The following is a 20,061-nucleotide window of genomic DNA, read 5'->3' on the forward strand; positions in this document are numbered from 1 at the left end:
ATTTGGGAGCCTGAAGATCTGCTAGATAGCTGACTGCTTCTCCAAAATATGGTCAGGGAGGAAGAGGGAGAAATAGCAGAAAAACAGGTTATGACATTCAGGTAGAGTGACAAAGAACAAAACAAGGAGACTGATAAATGGACAGAAATCCTGACACTATCTGATCTCATATAAGACTAAAACTTTCTAAAATGATCAAATGAGTAAGAATGCAGACAAACTTACAGCCCCGTTATGATCTTGAAATGCTTCCTGGAATAGGGACAAATGTCATACTCCTTCTTGGGAAACAACACTGGTTGGCCATCTTTACACAACACTTGTTGAGTGTTCCTTCACTCAACAAATATAGAAAATCTGCTAGAGAGTAAGCTTAATCTCAGATACATGGTGAGATCAGGGGCAGGCTTTGCTTTTTGTGGCACGCCTACGGAAACAAGAGAAGGTGAAGTGTGAAAGCTGGAAGATATTTAGTGTGGCCAGAACCAGAGAGTCATGGGGAGATACTGTGAACTTGGATGCATCAGGTGGATCCAAATATCGAAGGGCCTCATCAACCATTTTAAGGATTTTGGTTGGAGCATAACTTAAGTCAATATGAAGTCGCTGAAGAATTTTTATTTGAGTTTATTAAAAATTTTTCAAAGTAATACATGCACAAGGTAAAAAATTAAATAGTACAGAAGGACTTGAAATGAAAAACACAGTTTCCCACCCCATCCCTTTTAACCCTAGACCCCTTCCCTAGAGGCAATGCATTTAACAATTTCTATTTTTAGATCTTCTGTTAACTAACTTGCTAACATTAAATAATACGTCTGAACAATAATTCTTGACTTATTAACTTTAGACAATCTTTAATAATTCCCCATTACAAAAGATAAGGATTTAACTTACTCTATCCCCACCTTTCCTTTGCCTATCCCTTGCCAGATTTTTGATAGATATGTCATTTTTAAGACTTCTATTGATGGAATTTATAATTTTGGACTGTATAGTATCCTCAAGCTCTGGTTCCATTAACTGCAGACTTTATCTTCTCATTCCCACTGTGAATATATAAGTAGCCCCACTCTTCCTTCCACCTCTCTTCCCCAACCAATTCTCAACCTCTTTCTGCTCTCTGGTTTATTAACTTGTCAGGATCAATTATATTCAATTTCAGTTCTGAATAAAAAATTAAGCCTTTCATGTTTTGTGTCTAGGCTGATCGGAACACTGAATACCAACACACAGCATCTGCATTAGTTTGGCTAAAAAACTGCTTACTGAGAGCTGAATAGAAGCTAAGACTTTTTCTTCCATACATATCCAGTGTTCATGATGCCTGTGGCACTTATAAGGAGAAGTACCTACCGCCAATATCAAATTGAGTTTCTTCTTATGTTCCCTGAATTTTTGTTGTTTCATAAATGGACCTGAGTGTCTTGGCATATTCCTGTTTTCTTTTTTCTGACTAAAGAATGTATGTCCTCCATATTTTCAAACATTCCAGTTTCTCAATGATATTAACAGAATGTATATTCTTCACAAAGAGCCTGAGACTTTGTACTCTTGTCTGAAATGGGTCTGCTAGAGTGAGACATCCTGGGTGGGATCCATTGTTTTCTGGATTTTATTCTTTCCTCTTTCCTGGTTTTCTTCCTCATTGTGCTGGAGAACCTCCCCCAGGTACTTTCTCAGAAAGAGTACAAAGTAGGTAGACTTTCTGGAAACTTGCATGTCAGCGAATGTCTACTTTGACAGTTTGGCTTGCTATGTTGTTCTGGGTACAGAAATTTTCCATAAGTGAAAAAAGTGTTCCACTGGCTTCTAGCACTTACGTGTTGTTAATGAAAAATCTGCTGCCAGTCTATTTCTTATCCCCTTTTCAGTTGAGCTATTTATGATAGTTTAACTTTATTCTCTTTTTGGGAAATTTTAATATCTTCCTTCTATCCTTAATATTCCAAAATTTCACAAGATTGTGTCTAGCTGTAGGTTGTATGGGGGCCCTTCAAACTGGAGACTTGGTTCTTTCAGTTTATTTATTTATTTAATTTATTTCTTCACCTATGCTTTGTATGTTCTTTTTTTCCAGAAAGTCCTAATGCTTAGATATTGATTGTCTAGGTCTTTCCTTGTTTTATTTATTTATTTATTTATTTGCTATTTCTTTTTGTTCTATATCTTAGGAGTTTCTATTTTCCAGCCTGTTTACTGAATATTTGGGGCAGTTTTATTTCACTTTCAAGGGCTCTTTTTATTCTCAGTTTTTCCTTTCTTTGTAGCATTCTGTATTCATTTTACAAATACACCTCAAATCTCTCTGAAGATACAGATTTTTTTTAAGATTGTTTTTGTTTTTTTAGATTTTATTTATTTATTCATGAGAGACACAGAGAGAGAAAGGCAGAGGTACAGGCAGAGGGAGAAGCAGGCTCCATGCAGAGAGCCCGATATGGGACTTGATTCCGGGTCTCCAGGCTCACGCCCAGGGCTGAAGGCGGTGCTAATCCGCTGAGCCACCGGGGCTGCCCTGAAGATATAGATTTTTAAAGTTATTCTTTCCATGTTCACTTTGTTTCCTCTAGAGTTTGTTGTATTTTTTGAGTCTTCTAATTCTAACTGGTTATTTTTTTTTTAAGATTTTATTTACTTATTTAAGAGAGACAGAGAGCACAAGCAGGAGGAGTGGCAGAGGGAAAGGGAGAAGCAGACTCCCTGCTGAGCAAGGAGACTGAGATGGGGCTCAATCCCAGGACCCTGGGACTATGACCTGAGCTGAAGGCAGATGCTTAACTGAGCAGCCCAGGTGTCCCCTAACTGGTTGTTTTTCCTACATGCTCCTCCCCTGGTCTTCCCCCTCCACCGCTCCCCACCCCATGCCCAAAGACTGAGGATTCCTAGCTGTTTGCATTTAAGAATCAATATAACTGTTAACTTTTATAGGAGTTGGCATGGGTGGCCTCTGCCAGTGTATGGTTGGATCTGTTTCTCCAATAAGCCTCTTCTGGGACTAGAAGCACTTAGGTACTTGAGGAGGGGTTTCAACAGTCAGAGAATTAGCTGATAGGCTAGAGGTCACTTATTTCCACAAAAGAGAAGTTTTATTCTGGGGCACCAACTCCTACCTCTCCTCAGGCAGTTTATTCAATTTCTATACAAACAACCAACAAGAACAACAGATTTTTAATGGATACCAATTATACACTGCCTGTGTTCTATGCACAGTGGTTGGGGCAGAAAAGGATGGGGTTCAATTTTACAACTGCTCTAACTCTTTATAGACTTTTCAGGTGCTCATGTTTCTTTGGGATTATGTTGTTCAGATCAGCTTCTACTCTGTCTGAAAGATACCTTCACTCTTTCATTCATTATCATGCTTCATCCATTTTCTCTCTTCCAGAAATGTGTTGAGATCTTCTTCAGTTGTAATTAAATCTGTTCAGTTTTCTTTGCTGAGATGTGCCAGTTCTCTTTTGCATTTCTTGACTTCAGTTCAGTGGGGCCTGGGGAGGGAGGGGAGGTAAACTTATATGCTCAGTTCATCATCTTAAATTCAAAGTCCCACTGGAAGCTTTCAGACAGGGGAGTGACATGAATAGCTTCATATTTTTAAAAGGTTCCCAGGGGCCATAATGCTAAAAATGAACTAAAGAGGGCCAGAAGGGATATGAATATTATTCTAGAGGACTAAAAATCTGATTTCCTTGCAGAGAACATGCAATGTCTGGGACTCTTGGGAGTCAGGCACCTTACCAAAATAACCCATCATTCAAAACCCAGTAAAATACTAGGATGCTTTCATGTTGCCCTAGAGATAATGCATGAAACTTGAATAAACTGAAATCTAAAAGACCTGGATGACGCTAAAGGGGTCAGTGTCTTTGGGAAGTACCTCAGGAGCTCTCAAGTTCCTCCTTTGAACTGACATTTGGGATACACAAAGGGACTTTCTGTTCTGATAAAATTGGATGAGGGTGAGTATAAGCAGCCAAAGAACTGGCAGGTAGGGACACAGAGGTCCTTCTGTTTGCTGGCTGGTTTCTTCATTTACTCATTTACTTGCTTATTCAAAGCGCTAGAGTTACTAGCACCCATTCTGTATTCAGAGTGCCCGGGTTTGAATCCCAGGTCTACCACTAATTAGAGGTGTAGACTTAGGCAATTTACTTGATCTCCATAAAATTCAGTTCACTTAGTCCTAAAACGGAAATGATAAATTTCCATCTCATAAGATTACTGTGAAGATTAAATTGTTTAATTTAATTTTAATGATCTATATAAAAAAACAAGTACAATATTTGGCACATAGTCAAAAACCCGCTAGCTGATAGAATTTTTTCAAATGTTAAATGAATGTTCGACATCTATGTTTAAAGCGCCTAGACGATAGATATTCACGAAATAAGGGAAAATAATTCTAGGGTTAAGAAATGACATAATAAAGAAGTCCAGAGAAAAACACTCTCTAGGTCAAATTTTATTGTCTATGTATCCACCCAATTCTTAATAAAGCAAATAATATAGTGTATTAAAACAACTAAATAAATAGAAGTGATCTGAAGGAAAACTGGCTGGATGTATACATTAATCCCAGAGCCTCAACTCTAGTTAAAAGTACATAGAAATGGGAGGTTTTGATTAAGATTAGAAGAAAACTTAAGAAAATCTTTGCATTGTTATTAAATAAAATTTGGGCCAGTTGTATCCAGTTATCTGGCTCGAAAGTCAAGATTTCTCTATGTGTGTGGATTTTATCTGCCAACCAGTAAAGAACCCTGGACAGTGATAGGAATCTGTGTCACTGCAGAAACATACACATCATCACTAAGTCGGATGTCCATTGTTTGCTAAAAACAAATGCCTTTATGCATTTGTTCTGATTTTTCAAGTGACTCCCATTCTTGATTTAATCAAAGAAGGAATTTCACCTTTAAGATGGAATTGAATAAAGAGATAAAACCCCAAGAAGCTATGAAGACCACCCTGTAAATTTAGAGCCTATGGGTCCTGTAGATCCTGTAGCTCATAAAGCAACACCCCAAGGTGTTTTGAGAGGCTGGCGTATAAAATTTAGGATGGGATTGGATGGATCACACCGCAGCAATAGATGCCATCTAAAAGGGTAGTCTAGCTCTAAAATGATTAATTATTGTTAATTAGACAGTATTAATGGCAGCTGGCATTTTCCCAATACCTACCAACCGCCAGATGCTGTTTAATTCCTTTTAGAAGGACTGAAATTTAATCTTCACAATAATTCAATGAAATAGGTCCCATTTGATAAGGAGTTATCCCAGAGTCATTTGACTAATAGGTGAAAGAACCAGGCTTTGGATACAAGGAGTCTACTGTGAGAGATGATGGTCTTAACCACGAGGCCATGGTGAGAAAAGGGGAGTACTAAGCTTACTACTCTGTGGACCAGCAGAACATAGAGGAATCCCTTGATACATAAGCACTGCATTCACAGACCTCTTCAGGACTATCGGTCTGGGTCTTCCTGACAACCCTGTGAGGTAGGGATTTTTGTCCTCATCTCACAAACAAAGAAATGTTGAGTAGTGATACAATGACCTTCCCGAGAGCTAACACTACCTACAGGCTCTTTCTACTATATCAGATTGCTTTTTAAGATCTTTGAAAACTACCCAAGCCACAGAATATCAAGGAACTATCTCGTTATCCTGGTAAATTTGTGTTTCAGTGGATTCTATGGGCAGGTTTCTGGAATAGCTGATCAAAAATAAAAGCCCAGAGAGTTCTCAGGATATCAGGATGGGAACCACCCCCAAGGGCCACGGCCCATCATGGTAAACTAAGGGCTGGCACAGAAGCAGGTGCCAAAGTTCTCAGAACCAGGCCAACAGAGGGCCAGGAGGGAATCCGGGAGCAGAGGAACGAGGCTCATAAACAGAAGGCATTGTTCCTAAGGATTTCTGATTCCCCTTTTTGCTGTGTTCTTAACCCACTTTCTAGAGATGGAACTAGGTAGGAAGATATGTGGGCAATGAGCCAAGAGGGCAAGGCTAGAACCCTAAGAGACAGAGGTCGAGGAGTGAATCCCCATCTCTGCCTACCTCCCCAAACCTCTCTACCTGCCACCTCGCTGGGCACTCCTTACATCTGTGTGAGGAGGTATAATTTCATAATATTTTCCTTCCATTCAGGCAGATAGGCCAGGCTGGTAGCCACTTCCTTCTGGATAGGCCAGGCCCAGGCCTCAAAGAACGGAGCCAGGTTCTTCTGCACTTGGTGGGAGAACATCTTCACCCACAGATTCATTTTGTCAACATTGTCTGTGGGCAAGTTGGTCTGGTTCCTGTACTCCGTGAAGAGACGGATGAACGGCTCCCAACCAAAAGCCTCCTGTAGCTGGGGACAGAAAGCAGCAGCAGGAGACGTTTAATTCACCGAAAGAAGACCCAACAAACACTATAACAAATTAATGTAATGTATTTAGCCCCTAAAATACCAGTTTCATTGCTGTCACTGGCCCCCTCTCCTGTTCTAGGTGCTGGCCTGACGGGTTACTCTCTTAAGAAGGGCCTCTGGGCAGTGCAGCGCTCACACAGAGCAGATCCTCAATCAAGGATGGCTGTGCTAGTAACTGCAAGGATTAGTAGCAGTATTTACGACCTAGGTCATTGTTCCTGTAGCTCACTGGATTGTGAAAGTGTCGACAGGGTATCTCACAAGGATTTAAAACCGGCCGACGTGAAAAAAAAAAATCCTTGCATCTTTCACAGCTGCAAAGTGAAACCCCAATAACCGGGGAGCCCCCCTCCCCTTACCCTGATATGACCTGCATCAGTCGCAGGCCTGCACCAATCTGCAAGGCTGCTAACATAGCCTTTCAGAAAAAAAGTGAGTCCAGTATAAACAGGAGACTCTCTATAGTCCAGGCGGCTAGAATTAAGGTAAGTAAGGCATCATTTCAGGAAAAGGCAGCTGTCCCCGAGGCCACTGGAAATAGCCCGTGTGAGGCTGGGTTATGGCGCCTCACCGTTAGGACCGTTAGGACAGACGTCAGCAGTTCTCTGAAACAACCTCAGCTGCATTTCACAGGTGAGCGACTTCTGTCCCTGGGGTAAAATGGCCCCAGTGACAAAGTTCGAGTCTCCGGGCAGTTTCACTATCGTTCTCGGGACAGAGGGTACAAACAGAGAGGGACTGGGGCAGGTGGAACAACCTGGCTGGAGACTGAGTTCCAGAAACCCAGGTGGTGGGACTCTGCACCGTGACCTGGGAGCTGCTCCAGGGCCTGGGGGCCGGGAACGGGGCTGGTGGACAATCGTTCAAAGGCAGGGGCAACCTCATGTGCAGGCCAGTGAACGACCTTGGATTAACTGAGGCAGTGAGAAGACCTGCCTCATAGCTTCCGTCCCGAATCCTGTGCGTGCCCGGGAGGGGGAGGTCCTGGGGGTAGGATCGGGCAGGGTGTTTGGTGTTAGATCGCTTTCCAATCAGGACATGGTTTGGCTCCAGTCTCAGGTATGTGTGGGGTCAAAGCTAGCCATGGTAACCGTATTTATAGTACCGTCTTCACCTCTTAGTGCTTTCTATCTCCTCTCATGAATCTCCTCAAAATCATGGTGTGAGGGTGCAGCTGAGGCACTTAAGTCCACCCTGGGGTCACTAGAATGTCCCCTAATGAGGCCATGCCAGGTGGTCCCCGCAGTGGGGTTTCCCACCCCCCTCCATTCTGGCCCAGTACCTGTAGATACGTTTCCAGGGCAGTCCACGCATTCCAGTTTTTCACATTGGGACCCTTGCCCAGGTAGATTCGGACTCTCTTCTCCCGAACTGGAGGCCACAGAGCAATATTGGCACGGCCTCGAGGGATGCCCAGGACCGTCTCATGCACGTAGACACACCACAGATTGCAGGTGGCCTCGGTGGTGTGTGGCGGGAACTCCCACTCCTGCCGCTGCTGGTTCCGGCCGAGCTCATGGACAGGGCCCCACAGCCCCTTGGTTCTGATGAGCTTCTCATTGATGAGCTCCTGCACGGATTCCAGATGGCACATGATGGGGTACCCTGCGTGCATCCAGCCTGGGAACGCAGGAGGGAGGAAGAGGGGTGAGAACGCTCCCCACCCGTCCTTACCAGGACTTCCAGAAGCCCCTAATGCTCAGAAGGGCAATCCACGCAAAGACCCCCCAGGGCTCTCCCCCAGCCTCTCTTTCTGTTATCGTGCCTCCACCCTCACTCCGACCCGAGAGCACGCGGCTTCAGGACGGATGTGCGTCACCCACAGCCCTCCACGTACTCCTCAGCTTTTCCATTTTCGTGAGTGTCCTGGCGTGTGAACCTGTCTCATGATACTCTTTTCTCAAAACTGAGAACTCCTTGATGGTGGCTTCCCCTTCTCGTTATTTAGCTACGGAGTTTCCTGCATTGATGCTCTTTCTAGGGAGCATCTCCATAAGGCAACAAAACCGGGGTGGAAAGGAATTTCCATTGTTTTCTCGTTTCCACACACCCCTGATGTGTTATGCTTCTCGACCCCACTGGCAGAGATCTCTTCATAAGGCCTCTTCTCAAAGTCATTAGATTCCTTCTCCCAACAGCTGTAACCCCGGTGGAGGCCCCCCCAACCACTTTTATCTTCTCCTCGAAGTCCCCGATGGGGCTGCGGCGAAAGCCTACACTTCGTTCTTGCACTATTTCCACCGCTGGAAGATCTCTCTTGACATCCTGACCTAAACTGTTCATATTTTAACATACTGCTCACGCCCATCTCCACGGCCTGCTTTTCTTGTGTCACATAATCCCATCAAACGTTCCTCATGCCATCAAAATATCACTTTAAATGTGTCCCTCAGTGTCTGTCGGAAGGTATGCACGTCATATTACCTCCCCACTCTGTCCTGCTGGACATTTAAGATTTAGGGAGTTTCCAATTTTCTGTTGGGGAATACAGTTGAGGGTTTGTTTTTTTTTTTTATGCATCCCCCCGCTTCCATTTAGATAGCAAGGTTTGCATCTTCTATATCTTGCTAGAGCACGTTTACCACGCTGGCTGCCCGCTGCATGAGAAACAGGAAGGCCGCCAGGCGCAGCATGCACAGAGGGCTGGCTCCCCCAGAGTACCCACCAACTGAGATCTGGACGTCAGCAACGATCCTCTGAGGCAGACGCAAAGGGAAGGGCTCGGCCCCCAGCCGTGCCACAGCCTGCATCACCTCATCCCAGAGGCGAAGCAGCGGCTCAGGGTTCTCCAGGGTACGGAGATTGGCGGTTGGCACTGTCAGGATGATGTTGTCCGTAGCCAGCTCTCCCCAGGGACCTGGATTCTCCTGGATACGCCTCTTCCACTCTTCCTGGGAGGTCTCCCCTGGGAAGAGAGGTCATGGGGCTCGAAACTCACTTTCCTAAATCCCTTATGTTAAAACGTACAATTTGAACTCCAGGAGGAGAGCACCAAGGTCACGAGTGACCATATCCCCGTTTTTGTCCTCTTTCTACGAAGGCCCCATGAATGTGGTTTGGTCTTAATCCGCTCGGCCCCAAAGCTGGATCTAAGGAAACCTAGCTCCCTCCCCTCTACCAACCTGGACTTTCTCTCTTCCTACACCAAACAGCCCCAGATGATCTCCTGCCCTGGCTCTCCCACTCCCCTGGGGTTCACCCCGCAGCTCCACTCACCCAGCTTGTAGTACGGGGCGTGCACGGCCCCCTTGACAGTGATGGGCACAGAGCCGAGTTTGCTGCTCTGAGGCACAATGATATACAGCAGGCCGCCCCAGAGGCAGGTGATGGACTTGGTGGGCTTGTCCAGGCAGCACCGGTTAATCACAAGCGGGCCTCGGAACAGCTTGCTGGCTCTGGTCAGGTCATCAGTGTGGCAGCCAATCTGTATCTGGAGCGGAGAGACCCCCCTCAGAGTCACCCTGGGTTGTGTGCAAGTGGAAAGCAGGAGGCTCCCAGGAGGTGAGGGCAGGAAGGGTCTCTGGGTCACAACCCCATGCAAGCCTACGCAACTCCATCATTCCTCAGGGCTGTGAGGACTGAATTGTATAAATGACCTCCCAGGGGAGTCAGCTCCACATAGGGTCATGTTGAGATGCTGGAGCGAGGTACACCTGGTATAGCCCCCAGGCTAATGCTGAGGAGGGCGGCCCCCCACCCTGGGTGTCTCTATAACCCACCGAATCCTGGGTTGCCTGTTTCATTGTGGTGACTCTGGCCTTGGGAATGGGGCAGAGGGGACCTCGCTGACTCCCAGTGGGAGGCAGTGTGATTGGCTGATAAACTGGAGGGTGGACTCAGCTCCTCCCCTTCTCTAACGACCCCCTCCCGGGCCATGCGGCAGCTCCCTCACTGGGTGGAGTCCTGGGATTCTCCTCCCAGGTTTATGCAAAACATGTTCCAGGACAGGTGCAGGCACAGCACAGATCCTATCAGTCAAAAGACTCTCACGGGGGACAAAGCAGGATGGCTCTTTAATTTTCTATCAGTGTGTGTGTGTGTGTGTGTGTGTGTGTGTGTGTGTGTAAGCGACAGACTGAAGGTGGACCGGGGAAGCAGGGAACAGTCTTCAGTGTCCCAGGGAAGATGCAGGAAAACCTTGTGCTCCATCCACTAGGAGATCGCCTTCCCCAGGGCACCGAAAGGGGACTGAGGTTGTCTGAACACTCCTGCGTGCCAGGGTGCCCTCCATCTGCTGCTTTTTGTTTTTTTCAGCTTTTTAAATTTTTTATGGAATTATCTTCTTTAAAAAAAAGTTTTATTGCTATTTTTTTAAAGGAGTTTCCATGCCCATGATGGGGCTTGAACTCCCAACCCTGAGAGTAAGAGTCACATGCTCTATTGACTGAGCCAGCCATGTGTCCCTGTTTGGTGCTGTCCTTGTTCCCCACTCTAGGACGTAAGTGAAAAGCACAAAACTTAAGAGCCAGACGTCGGTTAGGATGGAGTCCTGGGCTCTGAAATGTGTCAGATCTATTGGTGGATTGATTGGAGTATCGTTGACACACAACGTGCAGCTCATTTGCCTCATCCTTAAAATGGGGTAAGAGTACATGCCACGTTGCCAACAGGGTTTTTGTGAGATCACCCAAGGCGGCCACCGTGAAAGCCAGGATATCTGGGTTCTGCGTGATGTGGCCACAGGGCACGGCCTTACCTTCAGATCAGCAGAGGCAGCAGCTTCAGGCAGCGAGACCTCTATGATCTGCCTTCCAGGAATGTAGAGCCCAGTGCTCATCCAGCAGTATCTGGTGCCTGCCAAAGCACAGGAATGGTCCCTTGATCCCTCCCCCGTGACACCATCTCCCCCCAGAGTGTACACCGCCCCTTCGGGAGCTCCGCACGGCTCTCTCCCTTCATGTCCGCCCCGACTCAACTCTTGCAAATGTCACCTGACACTCCCACCCCCATCTCCTTGACAGCGCCCGGCCACGGGTGGAGATGGCCCCACTTCCACACCCCCCACTCTGAGCGCTCACCCCCCCCCCAATTCCATACCAGGATTGTTGCAGTTGACCTCAACGGTGATGGGAGACTCGGAGGGACGCAGATAGGGGCTGCTGTACATGTCTTCGATTTCCGGCACTAACAGCGAGAGGTCACTTCCAGAGTGGGCCAGGCCAGTGGCCAGGGAAAGCATAGCACCCCTGCAGCAGTCGTTGATGACGGGGTTCTCTCGGGTTGCCACCGGGAGCCGATACCGACTCAGCAGCTTCCTCAGGAGCCGGTGCACAGACATGTAGGCAGGGATCTCTTCGGCGGGGATCTGGAGGAAAGCTGCCCCATCCGGCCCCAGCTTGGCCAGCCAGCCTTTCTCCACATTCCCTCTTTTCCTGCCCATTATGATCTGGAACTCGGCCAGGGTGGAACGGAAGTGGTAGGTCCTTATCCCTGCCTTAGGAGTGCGGAAGGGCCCTGGGTTGAGGCTTTGGCTGGTGATGCTGATGCCAAAGGGGTTGAGGAGGAGGTTTCCTGGGAAGCGGGCCAGAGGGGACACTCCGGGGTTCTTGAAGGCCCACCACCACGCTTGGGCTCCGACGAACAGCCCCCCGCCCTCAGCTACAAACTCCTGCAGCTCCTTGACCCCCACATCACTCACGGGTTCAAAGCAATAGACACTCGCATCGCTGGTCAGGTGGGGCTCGATGCTGGTGTCTATGCCCCCCACCGCGAGCAGGCCGCTCAGTGTCCTCAGTTCCGTCTGCACCACGATCTTGCCTCTGCGGCCCCCGTCCAGCCAGCGCACGGCATTGAGCAGAAAGGGGCCCAGTTTGCCCACCGTGAATAACACCTTGTGGCCAGTCACGACCACGCGGCCCCGGCCGTAGCGGGCAGCCGCTATGACACAGCCGTGGTAGGAATCTAACCCCAGGGGAAAGGCGAGAGCCCCGTGCACCAGCAGCTGGGACGGGAAGCAATCCGAGTTGCTGATGTCCAGCTCTGAAATCCCGTGCAGGAGCTCCTCTCTGTCCTCGGACAGATCGTCTTCACAGCTGCAAAAGACACAGGCGTTGTCTATTAAAGGAGTGGCCACACGAAGCTCTGCGATATTTTTATTGCTCCTGTGATCGCTTCTAGCCCTCGCAGGACTGCTGGGAGGATTAAGTGGGTGTCTCTGACCTGACTGGGTGTGGAGGATGGTCTGAGGGAAGACACAGGGACATCAATTCTGGTCTGCCCCCTCTTGCAATGCAAAGTCTCCAAAGGAAATCCCAGGGCAAGCCGTGCCATGCTTACCCAATATCATAGCATAAATATTCTAGGTTGAAGTGTTTATTTCAGCCTTTTGGGCATGATGTAAACAACTGAATGGGAAATCATGTTTTCGTTCTTATAAAGAGTCTCATTTGTAAATTCCATGCAGCCAATTTTCTGCAAATTAAGTCAACGGAGGGCTGAGTTGGTGGCACCATTGAAGAATCACTATTATCTCAAAAGGTGGGGCAGAGGAGTGGGCTGGCTTCAACTCTAGTAGAGACCCTCTGGTTACTTGAACCCAAAAGGATTGACCATCTACTCCCAGCACTCCATCCACTCATTGCCGGCTCTCAGGAGTCCCATATCCATGCTATAAGGGGTTTCTCAGGACCATCTGTACCCGTCTGTGAGTAACAAACTCCTGTACGACTTCAGGACAGCCATGTCCCCCAAATGGGCGATGCAGCCCTGGGTACTTAGGGGATCAATAGGGGGGAAGAGGCACAGTGACCTCTAAAAGCTGGAAGATCCCAGAGCTGGTTATGCCAGTTTTGTTAGGTAAAGGTGTGGCAACTACAGGATGAGAAGGCAGCTGCATGCAAATACTGAAAAACAAGTCAAGTAGACAGCCTAACGGCGTATCTGTGTCGCACTCTCTTGGTTGTAAGAACTCCAGTTAAGTGATGGGAAACTATGGTACTCTTAGTAGGTACGATCCTTTCCTGAACACAAAAGTATCACCTTACTACTGCCTCCCCAGCTCCTTGAAGCACCAACCACTGAAATCATTCAACTAGCTCTTCCTGCTCTGATTCCAAGTTTACTAAACCACTATAATTTATAATCTTACTTCTGATGATCGACTGCCTAAACAAAGAAATCATGGGTCAGGCCAAGCAGAATGTTGCAGTTCTGTGACCTATTCATTTCTCAAGCAATATCTTGGACAGGCTATCTTTAATTCTGTGATTCTAAAATTAAAAAAAAATAATTTTTAAGGTTTCTATTACTTTACATGTATACAAAATTAAGTGAAAAACGTTTTAATTCTCATAATGAGTTTTTATAAATTTCATGCAATTATTTTACAGATGAAGTCAGTGAAGAGGTAGGTAGGCTACTGTGTTTTAGATTAATACTGGCATCAAGATTTATACACTAGCCTATTATGATGAGGTGGCCGATATCGAATGTGCAAACTTGAGGCCCAAACACTCAATCACTAGGATCTCATCTAGACAATGATCCTAGGTGAGGTCCTGTTCATGCTTACCCTGGGTCGGGGGAGAGGGGACACCCTCAGAGACATCTATCTGTTATTTCTAACAGCCATGACTTATGTGCAGAGGGGGATAAATTTTTGTTTCATAAACTGAAAAAAATACGAACTGGATTTTTACTTTTCTTTCTCATTCTCATCTGAAATGAAACAAAAATTTTAAAATCAGAATAAATTCATGATTATACTCTGTTTTGAAAAGGGCACAATCAGTAAACTATGCTCGTAAGAATTTACCGAAAATATAAATCAAATGGAATCAGACAGATCAGAAATCCATGAGCACAGAAGAATCTGTAACTGCATATATGTGAAAGAAAATGATCACGAAAACAAAAAGAGGGATTATCATTTGTCTTGAGAAAATACACTTCAGTAACCAATAATGATCAATCTAGCATTTCAATGCCATTTAACATTTAAAGGAACAAGAATCACCAAATATTTGATGAAAAGTAACAGCATAAAAGAGAAGCACCGACCTAACCAAAGAAAGCCAACACCCTAGGAAATAAGAGTGATAAGTGGAGAAGAACGTCCTAAACAAATGCTGTATATCATTGGAGAGTTCTGAGATGAGGTATTATCTCTCTTTTCAAAAGAAAAAAGAAGTTACTGCTATTAAAAGTTACTCATTAGAATAAAAATACAATTGCCAAACAGGCATCTCAATTTTAATATATGGACAGAAAGTAAATCTTGATGGATAGAAACGCTATGAATAGGTCAATGGAAAAACTGAGTCAAGTGGTAATTGCAGAGAGCAGTGTTAAAAGGCAGAAAGAAAACCATTAGCAGAAAAAGTTGAGAAGGATGGACCAAGGAGCAGATCTTGCAAGCAAGAGTTAAAAAAGCAAAGAAGGAAGAGAAGAAAGTAACAACAAACCTACAATTACATGCAATTGCCTTTTACTGAAAAATAGATCTTATTCCTTAGAATGACAGGACTCCCTGAATGCAAAGCAGGGTAAATGAAATGAAGAGCAGGATCTAGCTGGTTACCGATAAGCTAATGAACTTCAAACAAAGAAAAAGCTTTGAAGGCCACCAGAAAGAAAACAAAGCAAAAGAGAAGAAATTACGGACAAAGAAACAAGTGAAACCAGTGCCCTAAAAACAACGTATTTGAGGGCAGTGCAAATACTCTGATAATTAGCCTCCTAAGACTCTTTGTTGGCACATGGAAATCCTGAAACCGTATCAAGGGCTTAGAAATGTACCACTCATGAAAGTTTTCCCAAAAAGTTACTTGAGGTTACCCTGTAGGTCTGTAAAAGAAAAAGAAATACAACAGAGGAACAAATTGGCTTCACAAAACAGTGGTGGGCAAGGATATCAGTATAATTTATAACCAATGCCAAGAAACTGCTGATAAAGGTCCAATGACACCTGCTGTTGCTAAGAAATAATTCCAAGTTAGTAGAGCCAGGATGATAACACAGGAAGAATGAAACCAAGGCAAAATCCAATTGGAACCAAAATACCAGATGATTTCAACAAAACACGGGAGGTAGGGGGTGAGCATGGAAAGTGCATTAAAGAGACAAAGGAAGTTCTTGATTTGAATGGAGATGTAGACTATAAAATCTAGCTAATTCTCAACTCAGATCTAAAAATATAAGCTTATTTAAAAAATAAAGGCAGCAGCAAATATGGCTACTAGTTAGGGTATAATAAAGGTGGCATCTTATATTACTGGGAAAAGACAGATACTTTCATAAATGTTGTTGGGAGGGCTGGACAGGCATTTTGAAAAAGATAAATAGGATACCCTACATTACACAACACACCAGACAAGATTCCAAATGCACCAGAAAAGTAAATTTTTCGAAAGGAAACCACACAAGTACTATAGGAAACCAAGAGTGAAATCTCACAATCTGGGCATGACCCCAAATCAGATGTGATGATAGAAAAGACTGATAACGTTAGCTACGTAAACATTTTTGATTGGCAAAAATACGAAGTTCGCTCACAAGGCAAGCACCCTATAAACCACAGACAAAAGATGAATATTCCTAATCTGTAAGGAACTCTTAAACTGAGGAGAACACCAAAAACACACCAGAAAACGGGCAGAACATGTGAAAAGACAGTTGGCAACCACAAGAAAACCACAAATGACTCAGGCACTGACTGACTTGGAGAAAAAGAGTGTAAATTACAACTACACAATGGTATTGTGATACCATTTCCCAGCTATCAGACTAACAAAAATTCAGAAGTCAGATAACTGTTCTGTTGGACTTGTGTGGGTAAAATAGGCATTTTTTTTTTCATTGCTGATGAGAAGGCCAAGTGATGCAACCCAATCTGGAGATGAATCTGGCAATTTCTAACAAAAATATACAAACATTTATTCTTTGACCTAGCAATTCTATCTCTAGAAAATCAGCCAAAAGGCACAACTCCAGTAAAATGGAAAGCAACGTGAACGCCCATTGATTCAATACTGGTTGACTACACTGTGGTATGTTCACAGACTGGAACAGAATGCCATCATGGAAAAAAAGATGAGAGGGTTCTAAATATTGTCAAGGAATAGTTACAAAGATACATTAATTGAAAATAGTTGGAATCAGAATGTATGATTGGAACGTCTGTTAATTAACGGCTTATCAGCTCATTTCTTTTTAGCATCGAATAATATTCCATTGTCTGAACATGCCACAATTTATTTATCCATTCCCCTCCTGAAGGACATCTTGGTTACTCCCACGTTTTTGCAGTTATGAACAGAGCTGCTACAAACATCCGTGGGCAGGTTTTTGTGTGGCCATAACTCCTTTGCGTAAATAGCAAGGAGTGTGATTGCTGGATCCTACAGTAAGAAGCAGTTTAGTTTTGTAAGAAACTGCTAAACCGTCTTCCAAAGTGACCGTACCGTTTTGCATTCCCATCAGCAATGAACAGAGAGTTCCAGATACTCCACATCCTCATCAGCATTTGGTGGTGTCAGTGTTTTGGATTTTCGGCAGAGTGATACCTTATTGTTTTACTTTGCATTTCCCTGATGACACGGGATGTGAAGTGTTTTTCTCATATGATTATCTGACATCTGTACATCTGGGTAAAGTGTCTGTTAAGGTTTCTGGACCATTTTTTTTAAAATTGGGTTGTTTTACTGTTATTTTAAGAGTTATTTGTATAGTTTGGATTATAACCCTTTATCAGATGTGTCTTCTGCAAATATTTCCTCCCAGTCTGTGGCTTGCTTTATCTCTTGATACTGTCTTTTGCAGAACAGAAGCTTTTAATTTTAATGAAGCCCAGCCTATCGATGATCTCTTTCATGGATCTTTGGTATTATGTCTAAAATGTCATAGCCATATTCAAGGTCATCTAGGATTATTTTCTGTTATCTACTAGGAGTTTTATAGTTTTTTAAAAGATTTTATTTATTTATTCATGAGAGAGAGAGAGAAGCAGAGACACAGGCAGAGGGAGAAGCAGCCTCCACGCAGGGAGCCTGACGTGGGACTTGATCCTGGGTCTCCAGGATCATGCCCTGAGCTGAAGGCAGCGCTAAACTGCTGAGCCACCCAGGCTGCCCCTATAGTTCTGTTTTAGGTCTGGGATCTGTTTTGAGTTATTTTATGAAAGCTATAAGGACTGGATCTAGATTCATTTTTTTTCCTCTGGATGTCCATTTCCAGCACCATTTCTGACCGTTTCTGAGGGCTTTCTTTGCTCTATTGCATGGTCTTTGCTTCTGTGTCAAAGATCAGATGACCATATTTCTTTGGGTCTATTTCTGGGCTCTCTATTCTGTTCAACTGGTCTGTTTTTCCACAAATACCACACTCTTGTTTACTGTAGCTATAGTGAGTCTTGAAGTCAGATAATGTCAGTCCTCCAACTTTGTTCTCATTTAATGTTGTGTTGAACATGCCAATTTTGAAAAACCAACTTCACTGACATGTGGTAAAATTCATTTAAAGTGTACATCTTGATGAGATTTTATTACATGGATATGCTTGTATAATCACAATAAAATTACAGGACATTTCCATCACCACGGAAAGCTACCTTTTGCCCCATTTCAATCAATCCAGTCCCCAGGCAACAACTGACGTGCTTGCTTTCTGCCTTTTTTCTAAAGTTTCATATATATGGAGTCATAAAGTATATACTCTCGTGTTTGGCTTTTTTCACTTAGAATACATTTTTGAGAGCCATCCATGTTATTATTAGTCTCTCAGTAATCCATTCCTTTTTACTGAGGAGTAGTATGCCACTGGATGGATATACCACATTTTGTTTATCCATTCGTCTGTTGATGAACATTTGGGTAGCTTCCAGCTTGCGGCTTGCGGCCATGAACATTCATGTACAAAATTTTTGTGTAGATGTGTTTTTGCCTTTCTTCTGGATAAACACATAGGAATGAGATGGCTGAGTAGTATGGTAAGCGTAGGTTTAAATTTATAAGAAATTGTTTTCTAAAGTGGTTGTATCGTCGTACATTCCCAACGGGTAAGGCATGAGAGTTCCAGTTGCTCTACATTCTTGCCAACACTTCATTTGTGATTTTTTTTTTTTTAGGAACAATTCTAGTGGAGGGGTGTATGGTATCTAATTGTGATTTTAATTTGCATTTCTCTGATGACTAACAATGTTGAGAATCTTTTCATGGGCTTATTGGCTTTTCACAGTTTATCTTCTGTGAACTATTTAAAATATTTTATCCTTTTATTTATTTTTTACTGGATTGTTTATCTTCTTATTGAGATGTAAGAGTTTTCTATGTATTCTCAATGCAAGTCCATTGTCAGATATAGGTACTGCAAATAACTTTTTTTTTAATTTTTATTTATTTATGATAGTCACAGAGGGAGAGAGAGAGAGAGGCGCAGAGACATAGGCAGAGGGAGAAGAGGCTCCATGCACCGGGAGCCCGATGTGGGATTCGATCCTGGGTCTCCAGGATCGCGCCCTGGGCCAAAGGCAGGCGCCAAACCACTGCGCCACCCAGGGATCCCTGCAAATAACTTTTCTAATCTGTAGCTTGCCTTTTGTTTTCTTAATACTGTCTATGGAACTGTAGAAGTTATTAAAATTTTTTTGATGAAGCTCAATTTATCCATCTTTTCCTCTTTTTGGCTTATGGACTTTTTGTGTCCTATCTAGGTCATCTCTGCCTACCCTAAAGTCACAGATAATCTCTCCTGTGCATTCATTTAGAAATCTTTAACAAACAAACAAACAAAAAAAATAGAAGTTTTTGAATTCTAGCTTCTGCATTTAGTTTTGTATGGAGTGGAATAAGCATCAGGATTCCCCTTTTCACCATGAGGGTGTCCATTTATTCCAGAACCATATGTTGAAACAATTCTCTTTTCCTCTTTGAATTACCTTGGCACCTTTGCCAAAAAATAATTGAGCATGGATCTGTGGGTCTATTTCTGAACCATGCAGTCCGTTTCATTATCTGTATGCGTATCCTTATGCCAATGCCACGGTATTTTGATTGCTTCAGCGTTTCTAATGAATACGAAATTAGGTTATGTTAGTTCCTTTCCTTTGCATTAATTTTAGAGTCCATTTGCACTTTGGTTAGGACTACAATGATTCTATACATCATTTAGGGCAAAACTGACATCTTAAAAATATTGTGTGCTCTGATTCACTAATGTGGTATATTTCTCCATTTTTTTAGGTCTTAATCCCTATCAGTGACATTTTATAGTTTTCATGATATAGGTCTTATATATATTTTATTAACATTATTCATTAGTATTTCACAATTTTGCGTCCTGTTTTAACTGATACCATATTTTAAATTTCAGTTACCAATTTTTGGCTGCTAGTATATAAAAATGTAATTGATTTTTGTATATTGACCTTATATCCTGCAGCCTTGCTAAATTCAATTATTTTAGTATTTTTTGTAGTTTTAAATAATTTTTTTATGTAGATGAGCATGTTTTCTGCAAATAAACATAGGTTTACTTCTTACTTTTTCATCTCTGTGCCTTTTTTTACTTGCCTTACTGTAATGGCTGGGACCTTTAGCACAATGTTGAATAACAGCAGTGAGAGCAGTATTATTCCTTGTTTTGTTTCCAATCTTACGGTATTTCACCACTAAGCACATTCTTAGCTATAACTTTTTCAAAGATGAC

At 43.6% G+C, this 20,061-nt stretch overlaps 1 protein-coding gene across 3 annotated transcripts in view; it reads right to left on the minus strand.

Annotated features, from left to right (window-relative positions):
- Positions 1-611: 611 nt before the first annotated feature.
- The window catches only part of TCAF1 (TRPM8 channel associated factor 1), a 51,666-nt gene continuing 32,216 nt past the window's right edge, over positions 612-20,061 (minus strand). For 2 of the 3 annotated variants that reach the window (XM_055335347.1, XM_055335348.1), the window contains exons 3-9: positions 11,458-12,452; positions 11,117-11,214; positions 9,637-9,850; positions 9,086-9,325; positions 7,703-8,040; positions 6,110-6,360; positions 612-3,491 (exon numbers count right to left, since the gene is read on the minus strand). In XM_055335347.1, the coding sequence (XP_055191322.1) occupies positions 3,482-3,491; positions 6,110-6,360; positions 7,703-8,040; positions 9,086-9,325; positions 9,637-9,850; positions 11,117-11,214; positions 11,458-12,452 (2,146 nt within the window). In that variant the 3' untranslated portion in view covers positions 612-3,481. Of the gene's footprint in view, positions 3,492-6,083; positions 6,361-7,702; positions 8,041-9,085; positions 9,326-9,636; positions 9,851-11,116; positions 11,215-11,457; positions 12,453-20,061 lie in introns of all 3 variants that reach the window. The other variant, XM_055335349.1, reaches the window with a different exon arrangement.

Source organism: Nyctereutes procyonoides, unplaced genomic scaffold, assembly GCF_905146905.1.
Source record: "Nyctereutes procyonoides isolate TBG_1078 unplaced genomic scaffold, NYPRO_anot_genome, whole genome shotgun sequence".
In the NCBI taxonomy this organism is placed as follows: domain Eukaryota; kingdom Metazoa; phylum Chordata; class Mammalia; order Carnivora; family Canidae; genus Nyctereutes; species Nyctereutes procyonoides.